This window comes from Kogia breviceps, chromosome X, assembly GCF_026419965.1.
Source record: "Kogia breviceps isolate mKogBre1 chromosome X, mKogBre1 haplotype 1, whole genome shotgun sequence".
Taxonomy (NCBI): Eukaryota; Metazoa; Chordata; class Mammalia; order Artiodactyla; family Physeteridae; genus Kogia; species Kogia breviceps.
In genome coordinates this window covers 94,225,335-94,250,748 of record NC_081330.1, presented here as the reverse complement: position 1 = coordinate 94,250,748, position 25,414 = coordinate 94,225,335, and the positions used below count along the sequence as shown (strand labels likewise).

The 25,414-nt window shown below is 44.0% G+C and overlaps 1 protein-coding gene across 2 annotated transcripts; it reads left to right on the top strand.

Annotated features, from left to right (window-relative positions):
* The first annotated feature begins 206 nt into the window (after positions 1-206).
* Positions 207-25,253, top strand: CHST7 (carbohydrate sulfotransferase 7). 2 transcript variants are annotated; one of them, XM_059050594.2, is made up of 2 exons: positions 207-2,044; positions 3,606-4,695. In XM_059050594.2, exon 1 carries the CDS (start codon positions 550-552, stop codon positions 2,011-2,013), a length of 1,464 nt encoding a protein of 487 aa, XP_058906577.1. In that variant the 5' UTR covers positions 207-549; the 3' UTR covers positions 2,014-2,044; positions 3,606-4,695. The 2 variants fall into 2 exon arrangements, with proteins under 2 accessions (XP_058906577.1, XP_058906578.1); XM_059050595.2 differs by lacking the exon at positions 3,606-4,695 and adding an exon at positions 24,621-25,253 and having other exon boundaries at positions 210-2,044.
* Positions 25,254-25,414: the final 161 nt, after the last annotated feature.

Below are 25,414 nucleotides of genomic sequence, written 5' to 3'. Positions count from 1 at the left end.
TCTAAATAGTGTGGAGGCCAGTCTGCTTACGACAGAGATGGCCAAGCAGGGGACATAAAACAGGAGAGAGAGTGGAGTTCTCCGGGTGGGGTCCACGTCCTGTCACTGGGTACATTCTGTACACACGAGCCCCTCCCTTGCCTGCACTCAATTCATGAAGACTTGACTTCATCACGGAGGGGTTGGGGAAAGGTGGGGTCTGGTTCCGTGCGCCCCAGCCGGCGTCCCCCACCCCGCAGCAACCCCTCCCAGATCTGGCAGAACCCTGGACGAATCCCGGCGGGTAGAGAGGCGGGGAGAAGCTGCGGGGTGGAAGGCGGGGCGGGCCGCTGCCTAGCCGGCCAATAGGCGGCTCTCCAGCGCGGAGCCTGGAGAGGGCAGGGGATTCGCCACTAGCACCACCGCCTCCAGAGTTTCCCTTGTGGATGCACAGTCCCAGTGACTCCGCTCCTCCCGGCGCAGAGGAGCCCCAAGAGGCCGGAGGAGCGCACTCGGGACGGGATTTCCGAGGAAGGGCGCCCCACCCGCTCTGGAGGGGTTCCGTGAACGATGAAGGGCCGGCGGCGGCGGCGGCGCCGAGAGCACTGCAAGTTCGCGCTGCTGCTGGCGCTGTACACGCTGGTGCTGTTGCTCGTCCCCTCTGTCCTGGACGGCGGCCGCGACGGGGACAAGGGCGCTGGGCACTGCGCGGGCCTGCAGCGCAGCCTGGGAGTGTGGAGCCTGGAGGCGGCGGCGGCGGGCGAGCGCGAGCAGGGCGCGGAGGCGCGGCCCGCCGCGGAGGAGGACGCGGGTCGGTCCCCCAGGTCCCGGGGCAACCTCAACGGCGCCGTCGGGGAGGCGGCGTCTCGCGAAAAGCAGCACATCTATGTGCACGCCACCTGGCGCACGGGATCGTCGTTCCTGGGCGAGCTCTTTAACCAGCACCCGGACGTTTTCTACTTGTACGAGCCCATGTGGCATCTGTGGCAGGCGCTGTATCCGGGCGACGCCGAGAGCCTGCAGGGCGCGCTGCGCGACATGCTGCGCTCGCTCTTCCGCTGCGACTTCTCGGTGCTGCAGCTGTACGCGCCGCCGGGAGATTCCGCCGCGCGCGCCCCGGACGCGGCCAATCTCACCACGGCCGCCCTTTTTCGCTGGCGGACCAACAAGGTCATCTGCTCGCCGCCGCTGTGCCCCGGCGCGCCCCGGGCCCGCGCCGAGGTCGGCCTCGTCGAGGACGCCGCCTGCGAGCGCAGCTGCCCACCCGTGGCTCTCCGAGCCCTGGAGGCCGAGTGCCGCAAGTATCCAGTGGTGGTCATCAAGGACGTGCGCCTCCTCGACCTCGGCGTGCTGGTGCCTCTGCTGCGCGACCCCGGCCTCAACCTGAAGGTGGTGCAGCTTTTCCGCGACCCGCGGGCCGTGCACAACTCGCGCCTCAAGTCTCGGCAGGGGCTGCTGCGCGAGAGCATCCAAGTGCTGCGCACCCGCCAGAGGGGCGACCGCTTCCACCGCGTGCTGCTGGCGCACGGCATGGGCGCTCGACCCGGGGGCCCGTCCCGCGCACTGCCCGCCGCCCCGCGCGCTGACTTCTTCCTAACCGGCGCGCTCGAGGTGATCTGCGAAGCCTGGCTGCGCGACCTGCTGTTCGCGCGCGGCGCGCCAGCCTGGCTACGGCGCCGCTACCTGAGGCTGCGCTACGAGGACCTGGTGCGGCAGCCGCGCGCCCAGCTGCGCCGCCTGCAGCGCTTCGCCGGGCTGCGCGCGCTCGCCGCGCTCGACGCCTTCGCGCTCAACATGACGCGCGGCGAGGCCTACGGCGCGGACCGGCCCTTCCACCTGTCGGCGCGCGATGCCCGCGAGGCCGTGCACGCCTGGCGGGAGCGCCTGAGCCGAGAGCAGGTGCGCCAGGTGGAGGCCGCATGCGCCCCAGCCATGCGCCTGCTGGCTTACCCTCGCAGTTGGGAAGATGGCAATGCTGAGCCGTCCGAGGACGAGGAGACGCCTCCGGAGACGGAGGCCGATGGCGCCACGTAGCCCCGCCCCCGCGCCCCCGGGACGGATCCGGGTAAGGTGGCCCCCGGCAGGGTAGGGTCAGGAAAGGGTCTTGGGGAGCTTGGATCAGCCTTCAGGGGGAGGGGAGGGATGCTGTCGCAGATCGATCTCACCTGATGCAAATAGATCCGCGCGGTAGGGGAAGTCCAGCTGGGAGCATTTGGGAGAGTCATTGGGATTTCTAGCATAGCCCCCTGCCTTCTCAGAGGAAGACCCAGAGAAGCGAGAGGTTAATTATGGCTAAGGAGGAACGCAGGTCTCCGCACTACCAGTTTCCCCTATGAAGTAAAAGGTAGGATCGTCTGTGGAGAATGAGGAATGGGGGAAGGAGAGGGAAGAAGGATATTACGGGTCTGAGCATAGTAGAGAAGATTTGAAAGTCACGATGGAACTTGAGACTGGGAATTGACATGAAAAGTACAGGATTTCGGGGACCGTAGGAGGTCCATGATTATGATTTTATCTTGATGCCAGTAGGTCCTGTGGGGAAACCTTTTGCAGCAGTGTTTGCAGGCACAGGGAAAAACAAAAGCAAAACTGGGGGGAAAGTTATTGACTCTTATCCTACCTACCCCTAATCTGTTTCATATTTCTTTGCCTCTGCCTCTCTGACGTGCAGACTCCGAGGCTTTCCTTCGGATTTACCAAACATACAGTCATAGGCCTCTCTTGCAACAGCTTTTGCACACGTGTGTGCCTCAGGCTCTGGTATACTGGCATAGAATGGACTTTGCTTTCCCCTGGCTCGAGGGGTGGCTCCCCCCACCTCCCACCTCCGCCCCCAATGGCTGGCACTCCCAGGATATTTGACCATATTCCGTTCACATCAGGTCACAAAAGCTGCCTGGTCTGCTTCCTCTAGTGCAGACAGAACCTCAGGGCTGGGCTTCCCTCACTCTGCCCGATCTGCTTGAGAGATGGAACCTTGGATTGGCAGTAGCAGCTTTGGCTGTGACTGCTGAAGGAGCTTTGTGAAAAGACACTCCCTTTCCCGCCCCCCATTTTTTTCTTTCTCTGTTAAAGCATATATCCTAAGATATCCTAAGATGCCAAAATGGGGCTTAAATGATCTCAAAATGTGTTCAGTGTCTGGGTCAGTCTATGGCCTGTTCATTGGGATGAGGGAAATTTGTTCTACGTGATGTTGACCTCAGGAGTCTAGTTAGTGGCATGGGAATGCGATTTTCCAAACTTTGTGTGAGCTGGAAGAGTGCAGCCTTCTGCACTGTGCAGTCCAGAGGAGGAAAAGCAGTGCCGGGTGGGAGGAAATGACTTAAGTTTCCATTCATTAGTTTATAGTGTAATTCAGTATTCCTCTGGGATGAAGCTCTGAGGACAATAGTCGAAGACGTTAATGAAGATGGATTTTGTTGTTGTGAATAGAGCCAGGGTTTCAGAGTGATTTCGGAAGCTGATTTTTCTCCTAGTGATCAAGTGGTTTTCTTAGTCAGTTTCTGTAATTGCTTAGGAAGTCTGTGTTCTTTCCTGATTTCCAGAGTGAAGGTAAAAGGCACAGGGTGACTTGTCACATTTTAACAAAAACATCCTTTCATCTGCTAATCCTGTATTTACAGATGTAACATAATGGGTCTCCAACCCTCCTTCACCGGTCTGAGGGAACACCTCTCGAGGACAAATGGCTGCAGCATTTTATGGTTTTAAGAATTGACAATCTCCCAGAAACTTTTACTCTTTTTTTTTTCATTTTTACTAACATTTGGCACTGACTGGGGTGAGGTAAGAAAGTGAATAGAGAGGAGGGTTAGAGGACACAGTCTTCATCCTCTAGGAGGTTAGAGTCTATGCACGTGACAGTGACTATGGGGCAGACATCGGTGCTGCTGTTTGGAAGAGCTGATGGGGCTTCCTTTGCAGGGCTTCAGGGACATCTGGGAACAAGCTTTAGGCTCTTTCAAACTCCGGTGACTGAGCTCTTCCTCCCACATTTCTGCTGGAATTATCGGGCACATACTGTGTCACCACCAACCAGTGGATTTATCTAAATGCTTGTATTCCTGGTTCCGAGAAAGATAATGTCACCAACCAACTGATGAGTTTCCAAAAGTCTGTCGATGAAAATAATCAATAAACAATCTATAATAAGAATAGAAAAGAGTTTTATTTGAGCCAAACTAAAGACTGTAGCTCCGAAGACAGGAAGACAGTCAGATAACTCTGAGGAACTGCTCCGGAGAAGCTTGGTTTACAGACCAGTTTTACATCTTGTCAGAACAAAGAACACTAAGCAACTCAGGGATCCGTTCCTTCAAGGTTTCCAAAAACAAACAAACACAACAAAACAAAACAGACCAGCACGTTCACCGAGAGCCAGTATGTCCTCAGCACCGGGGAAGGGAGTCTTATCATCGAAGGAGTACCAGCATTGGCATCCCAGGAAGGGAGGCATTTAATCTTTAACACAGACATTCTTTACTTCTGGTCAATGCGCCCTTTTGCCATGAAGAGCCTAGGGGAAGGACGGGAATAAAACACAGACCTACTAGAGCATGGACTTGAGGATATGGGTAGGGGGAAGGGTAAGCTGTGATGAAGTGAGAGAGTGGCATGGACATATATACACTACCAAACGTAGGGTGGATAGCTAGTGGGAAGCAGCCGCATGGCACAGGGAGATCAGCTCGGTGGTTTGTGACCCCCTAGAGGGGTGGGATAGGGAGGGTGGGAGGGACGGAGATGCAAGAGGGAAGAGATATGGGAACATATGTATATCTGATTCATTTTGTTGTAAAGCAGAAACTAACACACCATTGTAAAGCAATTATACTCTAATAAAGATGTTAAAAAATAATAATAATTAAAGTAGAAGTACCATGTACGTTTGATAGGCCACAAACAGGGTGTTTTAGTTAGCATCACATTCGGGTTAAATCATGTATAAGCCAGAATGACTTCCCCATACTTTCATATGTGAACATTTCTTTCATCATGACATATTATCAGTTTTACAGATGAGAAATCAGAGACTCAGAGAAGTCAGGTACCTTGCCCAAAGTCACACCTGGGCTGCTGGACTGCTGAGCTGAGTGTCATGCAGCACTGGTGTTAGACCCCAGAGCTCAGAATCTCTCCATTATAACACACCCTCACCTGCCCCCTCTTTACCATCCCCTGGCACCCATTTGGCACCTCAGCCAGGCTTAGTGGCTAGTCTAGGGTGAGAACCACACTTAGCTCTATTACTAACAAACACTGAACAAACCAATAAAATATCCCTGAGCGCTGCCAACAGCACCTACACGGGAGAGCCCCTGACTCTATAGCCGTCCTCCTCATGGCTGTCCCTCGCTTGGGGCACCTGAGCACCCTTGGGGCACCCTTGGCTCAGCAGTGAAGAGAGACTGCATGTGAATTAACCTGAGTGACTTCTGGATGCTCCAGACCTGACAGCCAGGATTTGGCAGGGAGGGGGTCAGTGTGCTTTTTTTCAGGGCTGGGTGGGGACCGCAGCACCAAACCAAGTCACCGAGGACCCAGGCCCTTTCCATCTTTTCCATCTTCTTGGCTTTCATTCACCAACTTATCTTCCCACTGTCACAAGATGGTAGCCTCAGCAAGAAGCATCACTTCCTCACCCAACCACACAGGGTTGTGAAAATGCAGAAAGGAAGGAAGGTGGTTACTAAGGGGTAGCATTTTCCCTCATGTATCTCTCTTTCCTCCAATCTGCTTATAAAACCATCCCCAGAAACCCCTACCCCAGTCGACTTCCTTTTATGTCTCACTGGCTAGAACTGAGTCACGTGTTCTGCCCTAGCCCAGTAATTGGTGAAAGGGAAGGGGGTTGTCATGATTGGCTTAGACCAGCGGGTTCTCAGCCCTGGCTGAACATTACATTCACCTGAGGAGCTTTGTTTTTCTTATGTCAATATTAAAAAAACTCCATCCTCAGAGATTCTGATTTAATTGGTCTGGGGTGGGATCCAGTTATAGAATTACTGTATAATCCCCCAGGGGATTGTATAGTGCAGCCAAAGTTGAGAGCCATCTACTTGGACCAGTCATGCTTCATCCCCTGGGTTGAGCCCTTGCCACTGGAACAAGATGAGGATGCGGAGTAAAGTTGATGAGCAGCGAACTGTCTGCCACAGTCATTTATGTGAAAGAACTTGGAGCTGTGAAATACCAAGCAGCTGTAGGGTGTTAATATGGAAATGTCTTAAATTATTCACGGCTCCATTTATCACCCTCTCACATTCCTTCAAATGCTTTGTTGTATGTATCTCCTTATCTATAATCCATCATGGTACACTATCCACTACCATTATGAACAGACTCATGTGCTGTCCTGTCCTTTTCAGCATGTATCCGTTTGACCTCTGCCCTTGGTAGGACCCAAGATTTCATTTCATTAGGCATTTAAGACATCTTGGTCTTTGTTCTTCACAAGATAGATGGACCCTTTGAATGAAATTAGGAAGGGAGGTAAGTGCACTGTAACAGAAACCCAACAATCAGAAAGCGTTCTTTCTAAGGAAATCATCCAAACAAAAAGAAATGAGCAGCCATCACCAAATCCCTAACGAAGCATTTTGAAAGTCATTCCATTTTAGTAAAGCCAAATGGCTTATGTATAAAAATCACTGAAAGGGAAATCTCTTGCTTAAACAGCAGTCTGTACTGCTAAAGAACAGGCATTTGCTAAACATTGTTCCTACCTAGAATTTCTCATTCAACAAAATTTGTTCAAATTCCTAATTGTAGTAAAAGAATGAAACTAGAACACTCCCTAATATCATGCACAAAAATAAACTCAAAATGGATTAAAGACCCAAATGTAAGGCCAGACACTATAAAACTCTAAGAGGAAAACGTAGGCAGAACACTCTATGACATAAATCACAGCAAGATCCTTTTAGACCCACCTCTTAGAGTAATGAGAATAAAAACAGAAATAAACAAATGGGACCTAATTAAACTTAAAAGCTTTTTCACAGCAAAGGACACCATAAACAAGAAGAAAAGACAACCCTCAGAATGGGAGAAAATATTTGCAAATGAAGCAACTGACAAAGGATTCATCTCCAAAATTCATAAGTAACTCATGCAGCTCAGTAACAAACAAACAAACAACCCAATCCAAAAATGGGCAGAAGACCTAAATAGACATTTCTCCAAAGAAGATATACAGATTGCCAACAAACACATGAAAGGATGCTCAACATCACTAATCAGTAGAGAAATGCAAATCAAAACTACAATGTGATACCATCTCACACCGGTCAGAATGGCCATCATCAAAAAATCTACAAACAATAAATGCTGGAGAGGGTGTGAAGAAAAGGGAACCCTCTTGCACTGTTGGTGGGAATGTACATGGATACAGCCACTATGGAGAACAGTATGGAGGTTCCTTAAAAAACTAAAAATAGAACTACTATGACCCAGCAATCCCACTACTGGGCATATACCCTGAGAAAACCATAATTCCAAAAGAGTCATGTACCACAATGTTCATTGGCACTATTTACAATAGCCAGGACATGGAAGCAACCTAAGTGTCCATCGACAAATGAATGGATAAAGAAGATGTGGCACATATATACAAGGGAATATTACTCAGCTATAAAAAGAAATGAAATTGTGTTATTTGTAGCGAGGTGGATGGACATAGAGATTCACACAGAGTGAAGTAAGTCAGAAAGGGAAAAACAAATACAGTATGCTAACACATATATTTTGAATCTAAAAAAAATGGTTCTGAAGAACCTAGGGGCAGGACAGGAATAAAGATGCAGATGTAGAGAATGGACTTGAGGATATGGGGAGGGGCAAGGGTAAGCTGGGACAAAGTGAGAGAGTGGCATGGACTTACATATACTACCAAACGTAAAATAGTTAGCTAGTGGGAAGCAGCCGCATAGCACAGGGAGATCAGCTCGGTGCTTTGTGACCACCTAGAGGGGTGGGATAGGGAGGGTGGGAGGGAGACACAAGAGGGAGGAGATGTGGGGATATATGTATATGTATAGTTGATTCACTTTGTTATAAAGCAGAAACTAACACACCATTATAAAGCAATTATACTCCAATAAAGATGTTAAAAAATTCCTAATTGTAAATTAACGTAGGTACTGTGTTCAAGCCAGAGGGCTAGAAGTTAGGATGGTGTGTGTGTGTGTGTGTGTGTGTGTGTGTGTGTGTGTGTGTGTGTGTGTGTGTGTACATATAGATAGGTACCTGAGTGGCAGGGATGCAGTAAGGTGCGAGCAATTTTTAAAAACACATCCACATCCAAATTATTATTGCCCCCTTGTGAGGTTAGTGCTGCCTTTGACCAAGACATTCTTGGAGCTCCCCCTTGGGGCTGCCTTCCCAGGCAGGACCCCCTCAGTTGATGGTGGATTTAGTGTTTAGGAAAAATCAAGGCTCATCAAATGTGGTGAGTGAAGCAGGGGAGGAGGCTGGTCCTGCGAACTGAGGTGTGGCCATAGAGTAGTAGCAGAGCCATTCCTTGGCTCATATGTTTTTATATTAGAGTACAGGAACCCAGGCATCGGAGCCTGGCTTTCCTGGTTACTACATGATTGACCTTGGCAAGTCCCTAAACCATTTTGGCTTTAGTGTTCTTACCAATAAGAAGACGAGGTTGAATTAAGAGGATTTACAAGTTTTCTTGGCACTAAGTGGGGGTGTGTGTGACATTTATCGAGTGCCTATTTTGTGTACTGTGTTACTAGCTTAGTGCATGTTGTCCAAGTTAGTCCTCATCTTAGCTTTATGAGGTACATAGTATCCCCATTGTATGGATGGTGAAACAAGCTCAGAGAGGTTGGGTAATTGCTAAGGATAACACAGCCAGAGGATTAAAATCAGGTGCTCTCTATTTTGAAACTAGTGTTAAACATTTTTTAGGAATAATATAAGCATGTGGCGAAAAAAGAGTTCAACACTTTAGGAGGATTTAAAATACCTGCCAGGCTCACTTCATAGAAGTAACCACTACGTTTCTTGTGATATATGTCTAGAAATATTTTATGCAAATTCAAACAGAAGTATGTAGGCTTTTTGTACTTAAATCTTTTTATTTTTAATTCCTTAAAATATAAAAATTGAGATCTGACATAACATTAGTTTCAGGCGTACAACATAATGGTTCACTCTTTGTATATATTGCAGTAGATCTCCACAGTTAGTCTAGTTACTATCCATCACCACACAGAGTTATGTAGTTTTTTTCTTATAATGAGAAATTTTAAGATCCACTTTCTTAATAACTTTAAAATATATGGGAATTCCCTGGCGGTCCAGTGGTTAGGACTCCATGCTCTCACTGCTGAGGGCCTGGGTTTGATCCCTGGTTGAGGAACTGAGATCCCACGAGCCGTGTGGCATGGCCAAAATAATAATAATAATAATAATAATAATAATACACACACATGGCATTATTAACTGTAGTCACCATGCTGTACATTACATATCCCTGATGTATTTATTTTATACCTGGGAGTTTATACCTTTTGACCCCTTCACCCAGTGCCTCTGGCAACCACCAGTCTGTTCTTTGCATCTGCAAGTTCATGGGTTTTGGGGTGGGGGGCAGAGGGCTAGATTCCACATATAAGTGACATCATACAGTATTTGTCTTTCTCTTTCTGACTTATTTCACTTAGCATAATGTCCTCAAGGTCCATCCATGTTGTCACAAATGGTGCTATTTCATTCTTTTTTATGGCTGAATAATAGTCCCTTGTACACGTATATACCACATTTGCTTTATCCATTCATCCACTGGTGAACACATAGGGCATTTCCATATCTTGGCTATTGTAAATAATGCTGCCGTGACCATAGGGGTAGAGATATCTTTTTGAGTTAGTGGTTTCATTTCCTTTGGGTAAATACCCAGCAGTGGAATTGCTAGATCATACGATGGTTCCATGTTTAACTTTTTGAGGCACTTCCATCCCATCTTCCATAGTGGCTGCACCAACACATTCCCACAATTCTTGGGTGACAGGGAGGGGCACTTTGTTGTACTGGATTTCTGCTATCATCTACTTAAAGTCCAGAAACATGATGGCAAAGATGAGGTTATCAAAACTGTGCCTTTGAAGAAGATGGTGGAGAGAATTCAAATTCTCAAGTCCCAGATTCTAAATGATGAGGTAATCACTATCTTGGATAAGTACTTGAAGTTGTGCTATGGAGGGAACATGGCCATGGGGCACGTTCACCGCTCTCAGCCACCCATCTACTAGTCCCTGGCCAGCAGCTGAGGGCACCTATATCACCTTTTTAAAAAAAATTAATTAATTAATTTATTTATTTATTTTTGGCTAAATTGGGTCTTTGTTGCTGCTCGTGGGCTTTCTCTAGTTGCAGTGAGCGGGGGTCTACTCTTCGTTAGGTGCACAGGCTTCTTGTTGCAGTGGCTTCTCTTGTTGTGGAGCACGGGCTGTAGGCGCACGGGCTTCGGTAGTTGTGGCTCGTGGGCTCGAGAGCGCAGACTCTCAATAGTTGTGGTGCATGGGTTTCGTTGCTCCTCGGTATGTGGGATCTTCCCAGACCAGGGCTCGAACACGTGTCCCCTACATTGGCAGGCAGACTCCCAAACACTGTGCCACCAGGGAAGCCCTATCACCTATTTTTGAAGAGTCCCAATACTGACTACATTTAATAACTATAAGGGTATGTTTTTCGTTCTACAAATTGTTTAGTGAGAATTTTAAGGACTATTTTTCAGTATCTTTGTGCCAGTTAAAGTGGGATGCTTTTTTTTTTTTTTTTTTTTTTTTTTGGCTGCATGGCTTGTGGGACCTTAGTTCCCCCGCTGAGGATCAAACCTGGGCCCCCTGCAGTGGAAGTGCAGAGTCCTAACCACTGGACCACTGGGGAATTCCATAAAGCGGCATGCTTTTCAATCTAAAAAGCTTAATTTTATAAAGTTGACTTACTTTTCTAGACTAAAACTGTATATGCTTTTGGTAAATGGAAACTCTGAGAATATTGGCTGCTGATTGTTGCCATCGTGTTCTTACAAAATTATTTTCCATTTTTTATGGAATGTTCCCACAGCTCGCTATGTCATAAGGTACTGCTCAGTTCATCCATTTATCCTTTGGCAAAGGGTCAGTAATGTTTAGAGAAAGATTTGTGGACTTAAACAAGAAACTTAATGCCAGCGAATTGATTTAAAATCCTTTACCGATTAGCATTAAACTTAATGATTAAGTATTTAGCTTTTGTTTAGGGATTTTTCTGATGGTCTTTTGTGAAGAATCTTTTCTAAGTAATTCTTCCCTTCCCTTTTTTGTGTCAGTGTTTCAGAAAATAGTGAACTCGAGTCCTCTGCTTTCTCTAAATCCAGTTGTGACAAAATCTAATGTGTGAGGTATGATTTAAAAAGGTTACAGAGATAAAACTAATGAAACCTAAAAAGACAAAAAGTTCCTATATCGTCTTCTTCTCAGTGACTGTCTAGTATTTCATTGTAGGGACGTATTGTAACATATTTAACCAGTTCCTAGTCCCAACATTTCATTGCTGCATTTTTAATAGCATCTTTTGCATACAGGTAAGTACGTCTGTAAGAAAAATGTCTGTAGTAGGGTGACAGTATAGAGCAAAAGGTATACAGGCTTTTTTACATTTTGAGAGGTTAAGTTGTTCAATGTTGCACCAACATCTGCCCCCACCAGCTGTTTCTTGGAGTGTCTGCTTCCTAGACTTTCAACAAGAAGCATTTTATCTATTTTTTTTCAACATGGCTAGTGTGATAGGTGGAAAACCCTTTCTCCCAGCGCCCTGGCCCTCTCTGACCCTACAGTTCATCTCAGGCGGTGAATAAATGCCTCGCACCTCAGGTTGTGATAACCAGATGCTGAGATGAAATTCATTCCTTAGTCCTTCTTCGATGCACCTGGGTTTGCAAAGTGTCACTTCTGTGGTTCTTTTGAAGGACTGGACACATCTTGAAATCAGAGTGATCATCCCTTTATAAAACCACACTTACACAGGACATCACGTTGTAGCAAGCTTCTTATTAAGCTGAACTTTTGCTACTGCTGCAGGGGATTGTACCTAGTGAGTTGAACTTCAGCTATTTCGGGACACTATCAGTGGGGAACTGAGGCTGATTTTAAATGAGGTTGAACTCTATACATTTTCTCTCTACTCCTGAGAGCCCTCTTTATTGGGGGGGCGGGGTGTAGGGCAGAAGTGCCCATTTGCAGTTGTTGAGGCAGGATTCAGAGGATTTTCAAAGAGGCTTTTTTAGTCTGGGCAGGGATTTGTCTCCCATGAATACAAATGTAATATAAATAATTGGGAGTGATGGTTTTAAAAAACATTTATAAGCAGCTGGCTTAAAATTCCTCAGTATGCCTTTTCTCAGCCTGCTCTCAGTCCAAGCAGCACAGAAAAGACTGAAACTGAAGAAAAGCTAAACGGGCCTTGCTTTTGTGTGTCCAGTCAAACAAGGCGACGAATAAATGAACCTCTGTCTCTGTTAGGTCTCCTGGCCCCTCATCCTCTCACTTCGTAATGGAACCTGAGGAACTTGCTCTATTGAAAGAACCATTTCTGCTCAGGTGCAGTATAAAATAAAAACAGTAGGGACTAAGAAACAGCTCTGGCCCAAGGTCAAGAACACAGGGAAGTGGAGAACTACTGGGGAGTTGAACGGGAAGCAGTTTCAGTCGGAGCAAAGTTGCTGAGCTCAGTGATGTCTTCATGGGAATGGGAAGCCTTCAGCTCTGCTCCAGCCCACAGGCACCAAGCCAGAGGCCGTCAGTCTGCTGGGTGCTGAGAAGACATTGGTAACGGCAGCTGGCAGTGAATGTTTTGAAATCTGGGGGGTTAAGGGGCGGTGGAAGATGACCACCACGTTTGACTTCAATGGTGACCGCAGTGAGCAAATTTCTCCTCCCTTGAAATGGATGCAGCAGGGGGCTTGGCTGTAGAGTCACATTCTAAAAATAGCCACTGAGGTAGACTTGTGTTTTTCACTCGTGGAATGGAAGCCTTTTCTTTTAAGTGTTACCTTCAGTCAGAGGTGTTAGAAGGAGCCCCGGAAGGCACCTGGAGAGTTGTGAGAATGCAGGGTAGTCTCTGGGCCCTGCCAGCAAGAAGCCTCAAATCTGGCCTGAAATCCAAACGCTTAGAGGGCCAGCTTGGACAGATTAATCTTGTGTGATTAAGATGGTTTGGTCACAGTAACCAGCAGGCTGGAAACAGAAACCAGCCTAACTGAAAGGCTGAAGTAGAACATTACAGAAGCGTTTGTAAGCTATGGGGAGTGGGTGGGGACTCGAGACTCTGAGTTCTTTTGTAAAGATGATGAACTGGGGAAAGTTATGAACAGCACATCTGGGAGGCTGGCTGAAGCAGACCCGACATACATACAGATCAAGTGAACATCAAGGAAAAAAATGTCCCAGGGCTTTGAGGGTCACTTTCCCCATGACTGAGACCAGACATTACCAAAAAAGACTCATTACTGCCTCGGAGAGCTTATGGGACCAGTAAGCCAAAAACATGAAAACCAAGATAGTGTTTTAAAAATAGGACTTCCTTTCAAACAGCCTAGAGCTGGCGTATGTTAAATATACAGATTTTAGAAGCAATAAAATAGATGCTGTCTCTTCCTGTAATAAAGGATATGGCTAACAGGGATGTGAGAAGGGAAAACAATACATTTTTCAGGTTCTGCAAACAACAAAAAAGTTAAGCTTTGTTGCCTTTCTTTGCACTCTCCTCCCCCACCCCATCCCCCCAGCTGGGAATTGCCAAGGGGACTATTTTACAAAAAGGAGACAGTTGGCTAAAAATAAACACACAGCCCTACCGAAGACCAATAAAACTCCCAGCATTATCGAATGCCTTTTAGATTTATTTTTATTTCTCAGCAGTCAAAGGGAAGGAGAAATCATTCTGAGCTCAGGAAAAATCCATGTCCTGCTCCTAAGTATGGCAATCTCTGGCAATCCTACAGGCCCAGGAGAAGACTGGTGTACGGCTCGCCAGTGTCCTGTGAGAACGTGAACCTGCTCTTGGCCATGGGGCCATTTCATCTCTGCCAGACTGTGCACAGCGCTAGGAAAGGGTGGCATAGACACAGTGCCTCGCTCCGCAGGGAGAGAGAACCAGAAGTGATTCTCTGACTTGGGGTGACACACAAACTCTGTACCCTGACTAGCCATCCTAACCTGTGAATCCTGAAGCTGATCGGGAGTGGCCCTAGTGCCCCCCACTCCATTTGGCCCCCTGTAGAGGCCAAAGGGGTGCCTGAATGGTAGGTCCAAGCTTCCCAACCCTGTGTGCCCTCACTAACTCCTGCCAACCCCACTTGGTAGATGGCAAACATCTCCAAGTGGGCGGTCAAATATATATTATAAGATACTGACTCCGTTCCTTTACTTGAGTTGGGAACGACTTTACTCACAAAAGCAAGTAGGTACACGAATTAAAATTCTATCTTGGAGGAGCTCAATGAAAGGAAAAAACAAAAATCAACTAGCCAAACTCACGTCTTTCCAAGTTTTATTAACACTGGTTTGGAGCGCATTCCTTTTGTTCTGAAGTGAGCTCAAAAATTTAGGAAATTTTTAGCTGGGGGTGGGTATGATAAAATTGGAAACGTATTATTATTTTATTCTCTTCTATTGGGGAAATGTAATGGCCATTCCGTTTTTGCACTGGCTGACTCTGAGTCTTGACTAATGAGTCCCATGGAATGAGGTTTTATTCTGAATTCCGGAGCAGAGAAGTGAGTCTTCTTCTCCCACTGGGGGTGGGGAGGGATCGGGATGCAGCTCAACTCTGGACATGGGCTGCCCAGGGTCAGGCAAGTGGCTTCTCCCATAGTTTCTCCCTTTACTCCCCAGGCAAGAGTTTTGTTTGTTAGTGGGTTGGTTTTTTAAAAAAAGATTTCTTTGAATGTGGACCATTTTTAAAGTCTTTATTGAATTTGTGACAATATTGCTTCTGTTTTATGTTTTCATTTTTGGGCGGCAAGGCATGTGGGATTTTAGCTCCCAGACCAGGGATTGAACCCACACCCCCTGCATTGGAAGGCGAAGTCTTAACCACTGGACGGCCAGGGAAGTCCCTTATTTTTCTTTTAAACTCAAGTCTCTGTTTTCACCTAAAGGGAGAGTTGTTTCATGTATTAAACAGGACTGAAACTAGTATTGACTAATGCAAAGATACTGGTGCCCCCTGCCACTGCTACTTCATTTTTCAGATTGAAAGTCTGGAAACGATTTATAACATGTATGCTGCTTCAAGTATATTTCTAGGCTATTTGGGGGGTGTGGTTGTATTAGCAAACTCCATGTTTCCTGTTCCATTTTGCTTTAGAGTCACAGGGAGGGAACACTTGCACTTTGACATTTCTGGTATTTCAAGTATTATTTTAACATTATCCCTAGGCAGCTCCCTTAAAAAAAAAAAAAAGACAACTTAATGGCTCTATTGTCACAAACTTTGTCAGTTATTTCCGTTTTCCTTGGCACTGCATTTCACTAATTTGAGGTGAAAACAGGAAGGTGAAGAAAGCTTAACCAAGGTTAACATAAACTTAGATGGTAACATCACTCACAGGGGGCCGTTCCAGAGTAGGATATTGGGAGATGACCCCCCCACACACACAAAACACGTCGCCCTTGAAAAGGAGGCTAATGCCTGTCCTCGGCCCATTTGTTCTGCAGCGGGTCCGGGAGGAAGGCTGTTACAATAGGCTGGAAAGTAATTCCCCCATGATAACGGGACCCGCTGAATACCCGGAAACCTCAGCTCCTGCAGCCAAAGTGCCAGGTCCCTGCACCAACTTTTAGCATCTGTGAAGTGACTTCTGGTGGGGAACCTGGGGCACCTCACCTGGCACAAGTGTGTGGGCAGGGACAGGTCAAACCAAGAAAACTGGAAGGAAAGAGGGGCTAGTAGAAATCTACAAGTGCAATTCAAGGAGGGGAGGGAGGTGCCCATGACGGTTCGCAGAGCCACCAGGGACGCCCAGGGATCGGTATCTGACTTGAAATGGGCCAGGAAGGCCACTGAAAGAGGCAAGTTCATTTGGCCGAATCGTCTGTTCTCAACCTTGAAAGCCGGTAGGAAGTTGATTCTTCCTCCTCCCCCATCCCAGCTTCAAACGTTGAAAAAAGTTTGATTGAAATGCTAAGAGTTGTGTCTTCCTGGGTTATTCCGCCCGTGGAGCCTCAGCCAAGCCAACTGCAGGCAATCACAGCTTGGAATGACGTTTCCCTTTGATGGCAATGAGGCTATTAGTAGATCAACCAGCTGCAGTTAGGGCCCGGCTGGTCATTTAAGTACTTAGGGGAACTGTAGCAAAGGAGATAAAATACACCCAACTCATGGGAGTATGACTTTGAATCTTTAAGTAAACAATCCATTTTTTAAAAGTGCAAGTGGGGCTTCCCTGGTGGCGCAGTGGTTGGGAGTCCGCCTGCCGATGCAGGGGACGCGGGTTCGTGCCCCGGTCCGGGAAGACCCCACATGCTGCGGAGCGGCTGGGTCCGTGAGCCATGGCCGCTGAGCCTGTGCGTCCGGAGCCTGTGCGTCCAGAGCCTGTGCTCCGCGAAGGGAGAGGCCGCAACAGTGAGAGGCCCGCGTACCGCCAAAAAAAAAAAAAAAGTGCAAGTGAATTAGAGTATTAATTAAGCCATTAAGGAATGACTTCACACTTCAATGCCACATATTTTTAAAAACCTTTTATACATGCTTCACAAAACAATATACAGAAATCTCTGTAATTCTGGAAATTAATTGCACCAAGACAGTTTTAAAAATTATCTATTCTCTATTATCATACAGGATAGGTCTTTAAATAGTTTTGACTTCAGAAGGGTCTACACCATTTCAGGTGGTTCAGACAGTAATAAACATTCTCCCTAGACGCTGGACAAGCTAAAATCATTTTAACCAAGAAGTTTAGTAGCTTAAAATTTACTTCTACATTGTTAAACATCTAGCAGTTGTAAAAAGGGCAAAGCTGGCTACTTGGTAACTAGCTGGCTGATAACCTGAGCGTTCGGTTTTAAACTATGCACGCAAACTTGAATACTTCATTGCTCCAAATGAATCAGGCCCCATAGTATTAAGAAGAGTGGGGTCTGAGTTAATTAAATTCTTAATCCTATATCTAAGGAGCTTAAGAATTTGGGAGATCATCACATTAAGAATTCATGGACATGTTAATGTTTTAAACACAACCAAAAGTAATTAAAAATGGGAGGAAATTAACTGATAATTTTTGTAGGGTCTACTTGGAGGTGAAGTCAGAACTGGAAGGTATTTGAGCATCCCTGCCCTGGTGCGGTGACATTCAGGAACTGAGACAAACCAGAAGAACGGGAATCCATTTCTGATGTGAAGAAAGGGCCTTGTGGGGTTGCTGCCTGGGCCCAGCCTGGCTTAGCAGGACTTCAGAATTGTTCTTCAAATACCCCAGAGGCAGTAATAGATCTCTGAGGGCACCTGTTTCTCCTCTCCTCCCACCTTGTAGTGCTGGGTGATTTGATTAAAAAAAAAAATTTGGACTTATGAAAAGCAGCTTTTCAGGTAGATTTTAAAAAATTTTTTTAAAGAAGGTTTTTAATAAAAGGACTTAAAGAGTGCTTATGGGTCCAGGGGTTGGGCTGATAGTATCTCCATAAACATCTGTCAGGACATGGGATATGATCAGGCAACATTTAGCACTTGGTTAGTTATTGACAGAAAGCCACCCTGAGTTACTGCCAAGTTGTTCTCAGTCTTTAAAATGACCCAAATGGAGAGATGAATGCATTGTACAAAGAAAGAGTGACAGAGGAAAACTTTTTATTTTGGGTCTATAGTCATAACTATAGACCCATGGGAGGTTGCAAAAATAGTACAGAGAGGTCCAGTGTACCCTTCACCCAGCTTTTCCCAAAGGTGACGTGTTACACATCTTACACATAGATCAATATCAACACCATGAAATTGACATTGGTACAATCTACAGGCCTTATTCAGTTTTTAAGTTTTTACATGCACTCATTTTGTGTGTATGTATGTGCATACATCTGTGTGATTTTATCACATATATGTAAACATCACCACAATCAAGATACAGAACTGTTCCATCAGCAAAAAGAAACTCTCTTGTGCTATCCATTTATAGTCACATACCCTACCTCATCCCACCCCTTTCCCTGGCAAACACTAAACTGTACCCCATCTCTGTAATTGTGTTATTTCAAGATTGTTATACAAATGGAATCATATAATAGATAACCTTTTGAGATTATCTGTTTTCATTGAGCATAATTCTCCGGATATCCATCCAGGTTGTTGCATGTATCAATAATTCATTCCTTTTCATTGCTGAGTAGTTTTCCATGGTATGGATGTACCACAATTTGTTTAACCAGTAACCCATTTGAAGGGCATTTGGATTGTTTCCAGTTTTAGACTATTACAAATAAAGCTGCAATGAATATTTGGGTATAGGTTTTTGTGTGGATATAAAATTTCATTTCTCTGAGATGAATGCCCAGGAGTAGAATTGCTGGTTTGTGTGGTATATGTATGTTTAGTTTTATAAGAAACTACCAAACTGTTTTTCAGGGTGGCTGTACCATTTTACATTCCCACCAGCAATGTATGAGAGAGAAATTTCTGTGCAGCCTTGCCAGCATTTGGTATTGTTGCTATGTTGTATCTTAGCTGTTCTAATAGGTATGAAGTGGTATGTTATTGTAGTCTTCATTTTCATTTTCCTAGTGGGTAGTGATGTTGAACATATTTTTGTGTGCTTATTTGCCATCCATATCTCCTCTTTGGTGAAATGTTGGTTCAGGTGTTTTGCCCATTTACTAACTGGATTGTTTTTTACTCTTGAATTTTGAGAGTGATTGGTATATTCTAGATAAAAGCCCTTTGTCAGATATGTGGTTGCAGATATTTTCTCTCAGACTGTATCTTGTCTTTTCATCCTCTTAACAAGATCTTTTGCAGAAGTTTTAAAATTTTGATGAAATCCAATTTATCATTTTTCTTTTGTAGATTGTGCATTTGATGTCATGTCTAAGAACTGCCTGTCCCTCACCAGTATCACACTGTTGTGATTAATGTCGTTAGATGTAGCTTAATATTGAATAGAGTGAGTATTCCTACTTTATTCTTTTCCAGAAAGGTTTTAGCTATTCTAGTTTTTTTGCCTTTCCATATAAATTTTAGAATAAGCTTCTCTGTATGTATAAAAGGCATTGATAGAATTTGGTAGGAATATTGTTAAAACTATAAATCAATTTGGGGAAAAATGACATCTTTACTTGAGTCTTCCAATCCATGAACATAGTTATATCTCTCTATTGATTTAGATTGTTTGATTTCTTTTATTGGTGTTTTGTAGTTTTTGGCATACAGGTCCTTTATTCTTTTGTTAGATTTATACGTAAGTATTTAATTTGAGCGATTATAAATAGCATGAGTTTTTAAATTTGGTTTCAAGATGTTCATTTCTAGTATATATAAAGTTGATTTTTTAATATTGATCTTGTAGCCTGCAAATCTGCTGAATTCACTTATTAGTTCTAAGAGTTTGTTTTGTATTCCTTGGGATTTTCTATGTACATAATCATATAATCACAAATAAGGACTGTTTTCTTTCTTTCTTTCCAATCAATATGGCTTTTCTTTTCCTTGCCTTATTTCATTGGCTAGAACTTCTAGCACTATGTTGAATAAGAATGGTAAATGCAGACACCTTTGTGTTCTTCCTGATCTTAAGGGGGAAGTATTCAGTCTTTCACCATAAATAATGAGGTTAGATGTCGGTTTACATAGATTTTTTAAAACATCTTTATTGGAGTATAATCACTTTACAATGGTGTGTTAGTTTCTGCTTTATAACAAAGTGAATCAGCTATACATATACATATACATATATCCCCATATCTCCTCCCTCTTTTGTCTCCCTCCCACCCTCCCTATCCCACCCCTCTAAGTGGTCACAAAGCACCCAGCTGATCTCCTTGTGCTATGTGGCTGCTTCCCAGTAGCTATCTATTTTACATTTGGTAGTATATATAAGTCCGTGCCACTCTCTCACTTTGTCCCAGCTTACCCTTCCCCCTCCCCATGTCCTCAAGTCCATTCTCTACGTCTGTGTCTTTATTTCTGTCCTGCCCCTGGGTTCTTCAGAAGCATTTTTTTTTCTTTTTAGATTCCATATATATGTGTTAGCATACAGTATTTTGTTTTTCTCTTTCTGACTTACTTCACTCTATACAGACTCTAGGTCCATCCACCTTACTACACATAACTCAAATTTCATTTCTTTTTATGGCTGAGTAATATTCCACTGTATATATGTGCCACATCTTTATCCATTCATCTGCTGATGGACATTTAGGTTACTTCTATGTCTTGGCTATTGTAAATAGTGCTTCAGTAAACATTGGGGTGCATGAATCTTTTTGAATTATAATTTTCTCTAGATATATGCCCAGGAGTGGGATTGCAGGATCATATGGTAACTCTATTTTTAGTTTTCTAAGGAACCTCCATACTGTTCTCCATAGTGGCTGTACCAATTTATATTCCCACCAACAGGGTAGGAGGGTTCCTTTTTCTCCACACCCTCTCCAGCATTTATTATTTGTAAACTTGTTTTTTTAACAGCTAATTCATTTAATGTAACATTTTAAAATTAATTTTTTTTTTTTCGTGGTACACGGGCCTCTCACTGTTGTGGCCTCTCCGGTTGCGGAGCACAGGCTCCGGACGCGCAGGCCCAGCGGCCACGGCCCCACGGGCCCAGCCGCTCCGCGGCATGTGGGATCTTCCCGGACCGGGGCACGAACCCGTGTCCCCTGCATCGGCAGGCGGACTTAAAATTAATTTTTATTGGAGTATAGCTGCTTTACAATGTTGTGTTAGTTTCTACTGTACCTCAAAGTGAATCAGCTATACGTATACAAATATCCCCTCTTTTTTTGGATTTCCTTCCCATTTAGGTCACCAAAGAGCATTGCGTAGAGTTTCCTGAACTATACAGTAGGTTCTAATTAGTTACCTATTTTATACATGGTATCAGTAGTGTATATATGTCAATCCCAATCTTCCAATTCACCCCATCCCCTCTGTCCCCCCTTGCTGTCCATACGTTTGTTCTCTACATCTGTGTCTCTATTTCTGCTTTGCATATAAGATCTTCTATACCATTTTTCTAGATTGCACATATATGTGTTAATATATGATATCTGTCTTTCTCTTTCTGACTTACTTGACTCTGTATGACTGTCTCTAGGTCCATCCACGTCTCTAGAAATGGCCCAATTTCATTCCTTTTTATGGCTAATATTCCATTGTATATATGTACCACATCTTCTTTATGCATTCCTCTGTCGATGGACATTTAGGTTGCTTCCATGTCCTGGCTATTGTAAATAATACTACAATGAACATTGGGGTGCATGTGTCTTTTTGAATGATGGTTTTCTCTGGGTATATGCCCAGTAGTGGAATTGCTGGGTCATATGGTAGTTCTATTTTTAGTTTTTTAAGGAACCTCCCTACTGTTCCACGTAGTGGCTGTACCAACTTACATTCCTACCAACAGGGTAAGAGGGTTCCTTTTCCTCCACACCCTCTCCAGCATTTATTATTTGTAGACTTTTTGATGATGGCCATTCTGACCAGAGTGAGGTGGTACCTCATTGTAGTTTTGATTTGCATTTCTCTCATAATTAGCAATGTTGAACATTTTTTCATGTGCCTGTTGGCCACTGTATGTCTTCTTTGGAGAAATGTCTATTTAGATCTTCAGCCCCTTTTTTGGTTGGGTTTATTTTTTTTTGATATTGAGCTGTATGAGCTGTTTGTATATTTTGGAAATTAATCCCTTGTTGGTTGCATCATTAGCAAATATTTTCTCCCATTCTGTTGCTTGTCTTTTCATTTTGTTTATGCTTTTCTTTGCTGCACAAAAAAGTGGCTTCTTTAGGTTACATGTATGTAACTAATCACAACCTACTGGTCTCAACATTTTACTGCCACCTCAAGTGAAGTGTAGAAACTGTATGTCCATCTAGGTTCCATTATCCTGTGCCCTTTATAATTCTCTTATAATATTTTCTCTCTGTATATTGAGAACTACATCATACAATGTTATAATTTTTGCCTCAACTGTCAAACATAATTTTTTAAACTCAAGAGAATAGTCTATTAAATTTACTTGTATTTTATCCTTTCTGTTCTTTCTTCATTCATGATGTTTCAAGTTTCCTTCTTTTATCCTTTCCTTTCTGTTGGAAGAACTTCCTTTAGCAGTTCTTTTACAACAGTTCTGTTGGCAATAAATTCTCTTGGTTTCCTTCATCTGAGAATGTCTTTATTTCACATTCATTCCTGAAGGATATTATCATGGAATATAGAAGTCTGAGTTGACAGTTTTTTTCTGTCAGCTATTGAAAAATGTCATGCCACTTCCTTCTGGCCTCCATGGTTTCAGATATGAAATCCGCTGACATTCAAATCATTGTTTCCATAAGTAATGCATCATTTCTCTCTAGTTGCTTTCAAGATTTTTTTCTTTGACTTTACTTCCTCGAAATTTGATTATGCTGTATCTTGATGTAGGTTTCTTTGGGGTTTTGTTGAGGTTCACCCAACCTCTTGAATCTGTAGGTCTCTTGCCGAATGTGGGGAATTTTTAGCCATATTTATTCAAGTACTTTTTCAGCCTCAATCGCTTTTCCCTCTCTTTCTGGAACTCTGATTTTTAAAAAAATGAACTCTAGATCATTTATTGTAGTACCACAGGTCCCTGATGCCCTGTTCATCTTTTTTCACTCTACTTTCTCTCTTTTGTTCAGATTGGGTAATTTCTATAGTTGTATTTTTAGACTCACTAATTCTTTACTCTGTCATCTGTATTCTGCAATTTGGCCCATCCAGTGAGCTTTTAAAATTTTGGTTATTGTATTTTACAGTTCTAAATTTTCCATTTGGTTCCTCTTTCATTTTTGTATTAAATTTCTTTGCCGGGAATTTTTTTTTTTTTTTTTTTTTTTGCTTCAAGTGTTTAACTGCTAATTGAAGTATTTTTATGATGGTAGCTTAAAATCCTTCTTGGATAATTTCAGTATCTGTGTTGTTTCAGTGTTGGCATCTGTCAGGTGTCTTCTCTCATTCAAGTCAAAATCTCCCTGGTTCTTGGTTTGACAAGTGATTTTTAAAATTGTATCCTGAACATTTGGCATACATTTGAACATATATTATGAATCTCTGTATTTTATTTATTTTAGCAGGCCTCCACTGACACTGTGCTGATAGAAGAAGGGGTACATCACCTGGTTATTGCCAGGTGGGGGTGGGAGTCCAGAAGCCCTGGCTTCCCACTAGGCCTCTGCTGACAGGAGGGGGGCTTTTTTTTGAGGTGCTTGGGTTCTTTCTAGGCTGACCCTTTCCCTGCCCTTTGGCTAGAGATAACAGGCTTTTCATGGGGCTTTTTATGGTCTGTGGCCATTGGTAGTTCTGGCCTGCTGGATTCTTCAGCATCCATCCTAGGATATTGAGGAGGCAAAAAGAAAACCCAGGCAACTCATGCCTGTGTTGTTCCTCAACTCCCAAGGTCCCTAGTCAGTCCAGCTTGGTTTCCCTATCCTTCAGAGTCTTATCTTCATTTTATAAATATATTATATTTGGGAATTTTAGTTACACTTTGTGGGAGGAATAAGGAGAAATGCATCTATTCTCCCTTACCTGGAACCACAGTCAGCCTGTCTGGAAATTGGTTTTTATTAAACTAAATTCAACTGAAATTTGACATGCTGGCTCTTTATGTAAATAACCAGTACTAACAGAATGCTAAAGGTCATGAGACAGGCCTCAAGGCACTTATGAAATCAGTTCTTGCCTAATGCTTAATGTGAATCTTTATTGCACATTTTTAATTATCTCGAAAGTTCTCCTTACCCAAACTCTGCTGCATCAGAAGTTCTATCAAGTTTCACTACATTAGAAAATGATGTCAAATTTGGCACATATCCGGGATCAGAGGAAAAGGATCACAAGAAAGCCAGAAACTGGTGGCAGAAATAGCATGAACATTGTCAGTTCACCCTTTGCCACTCCCATAAAGTGATACAGCAATGTGTTTTAACGGAAGGTGGAAAAAGCCCAGATCCCACAGAGGTAGGAAGCTGGACTCGTTGCTTATATACAGCCTCAGTTTTACAGACAGCTGATCGTTGTTGGCATGATTTATTTCGCACATATGAACCAGTACACAAGTGAAAGGTACAGCTTCAGTCCCAGCCCTTACCCCACTCTACCCAGCAGGTCTCAGAAAGTTCTCTTCTCAACAGCCACCCCACAGCAGCAGCTGCAGAAAGCACAGTCACACTAAGAGAGGTGCCCCCATCTTTTCCCCGTCTTTATCCTCACCAAACACCTCTTGGGTCAGAAGCGGAAATGATAGATACTGATTCTGTATGGGTCTACAGCATTGGATAATGCAGCTTAGGTAGGGAAGATTATAGGTTTCATATTTAAGGGGCCTTATATCGTCAAGGTTCAACAGGCTTTCTGTGGATTTCTGTGTTCTGAAGTTCAAACATCCTTTGTTCCTTCCCTTCCAGGTCAGTCACCACGAACCAGGGCACTCAGCACGTTGCCCCAGCATTGGGGAAGCCACGCTGTGGAGGCAGTCTATCACACTGTCAGAGACTGAGGCTTGACTTGGTACCAACTGCTGTGCTATTCTGCGGAGCAGGAATATCATGAGCTGTTAAATAATGACTGACACATTGGTTGAAATGAAGTTTCCAGTAAGGAAGTGACAGTGCAATGTGGATAATTATGGTAATAAAATAGGAAGAGCTTTAGTTCCCAGCCTGACCCTGCCTCTGCTGGAGCCATGTCAACAAGGCGTTCTCAGAACAAAGAAGAGACATGATTTGGTACCATTTCCCATCAGCAGGTGTCTGGACAAAACATCAATGTGAATAGGTTCAAGTGCAGTCCTGTGTATCTTGATTAAATTACTTAATATTAAATAAAAGGTCTGGGTGGTATTTTTAAATATCTGACATCCAGCTCTAATTCAAATAGCTCCTCACCCCGACCCTTGAATGGAGTTTTAAAAAGTAATTTCTCTCCCTGGGGTGGGAGAACCCTAATGAACTGAAAGAAATTTTTGGTTTAAAATTGTTCTATCTGATGTTTTTGTAAATTATATTATTAAATGACTCTGGAGTCACTGTTAATGACAAGATTTGTTTTTGCTTTGTTATGATGTAGTTCAATTGCATGGTTTAGGGAAAAGCTAGTCTACATACAAAAGAACACAAAGACTATGAAGGAAACTATAACGAGCTCAATAATCTTAGCAACTAGCCAACACTAAAGATGATTGCAGGCCGGGAGAAGTCAC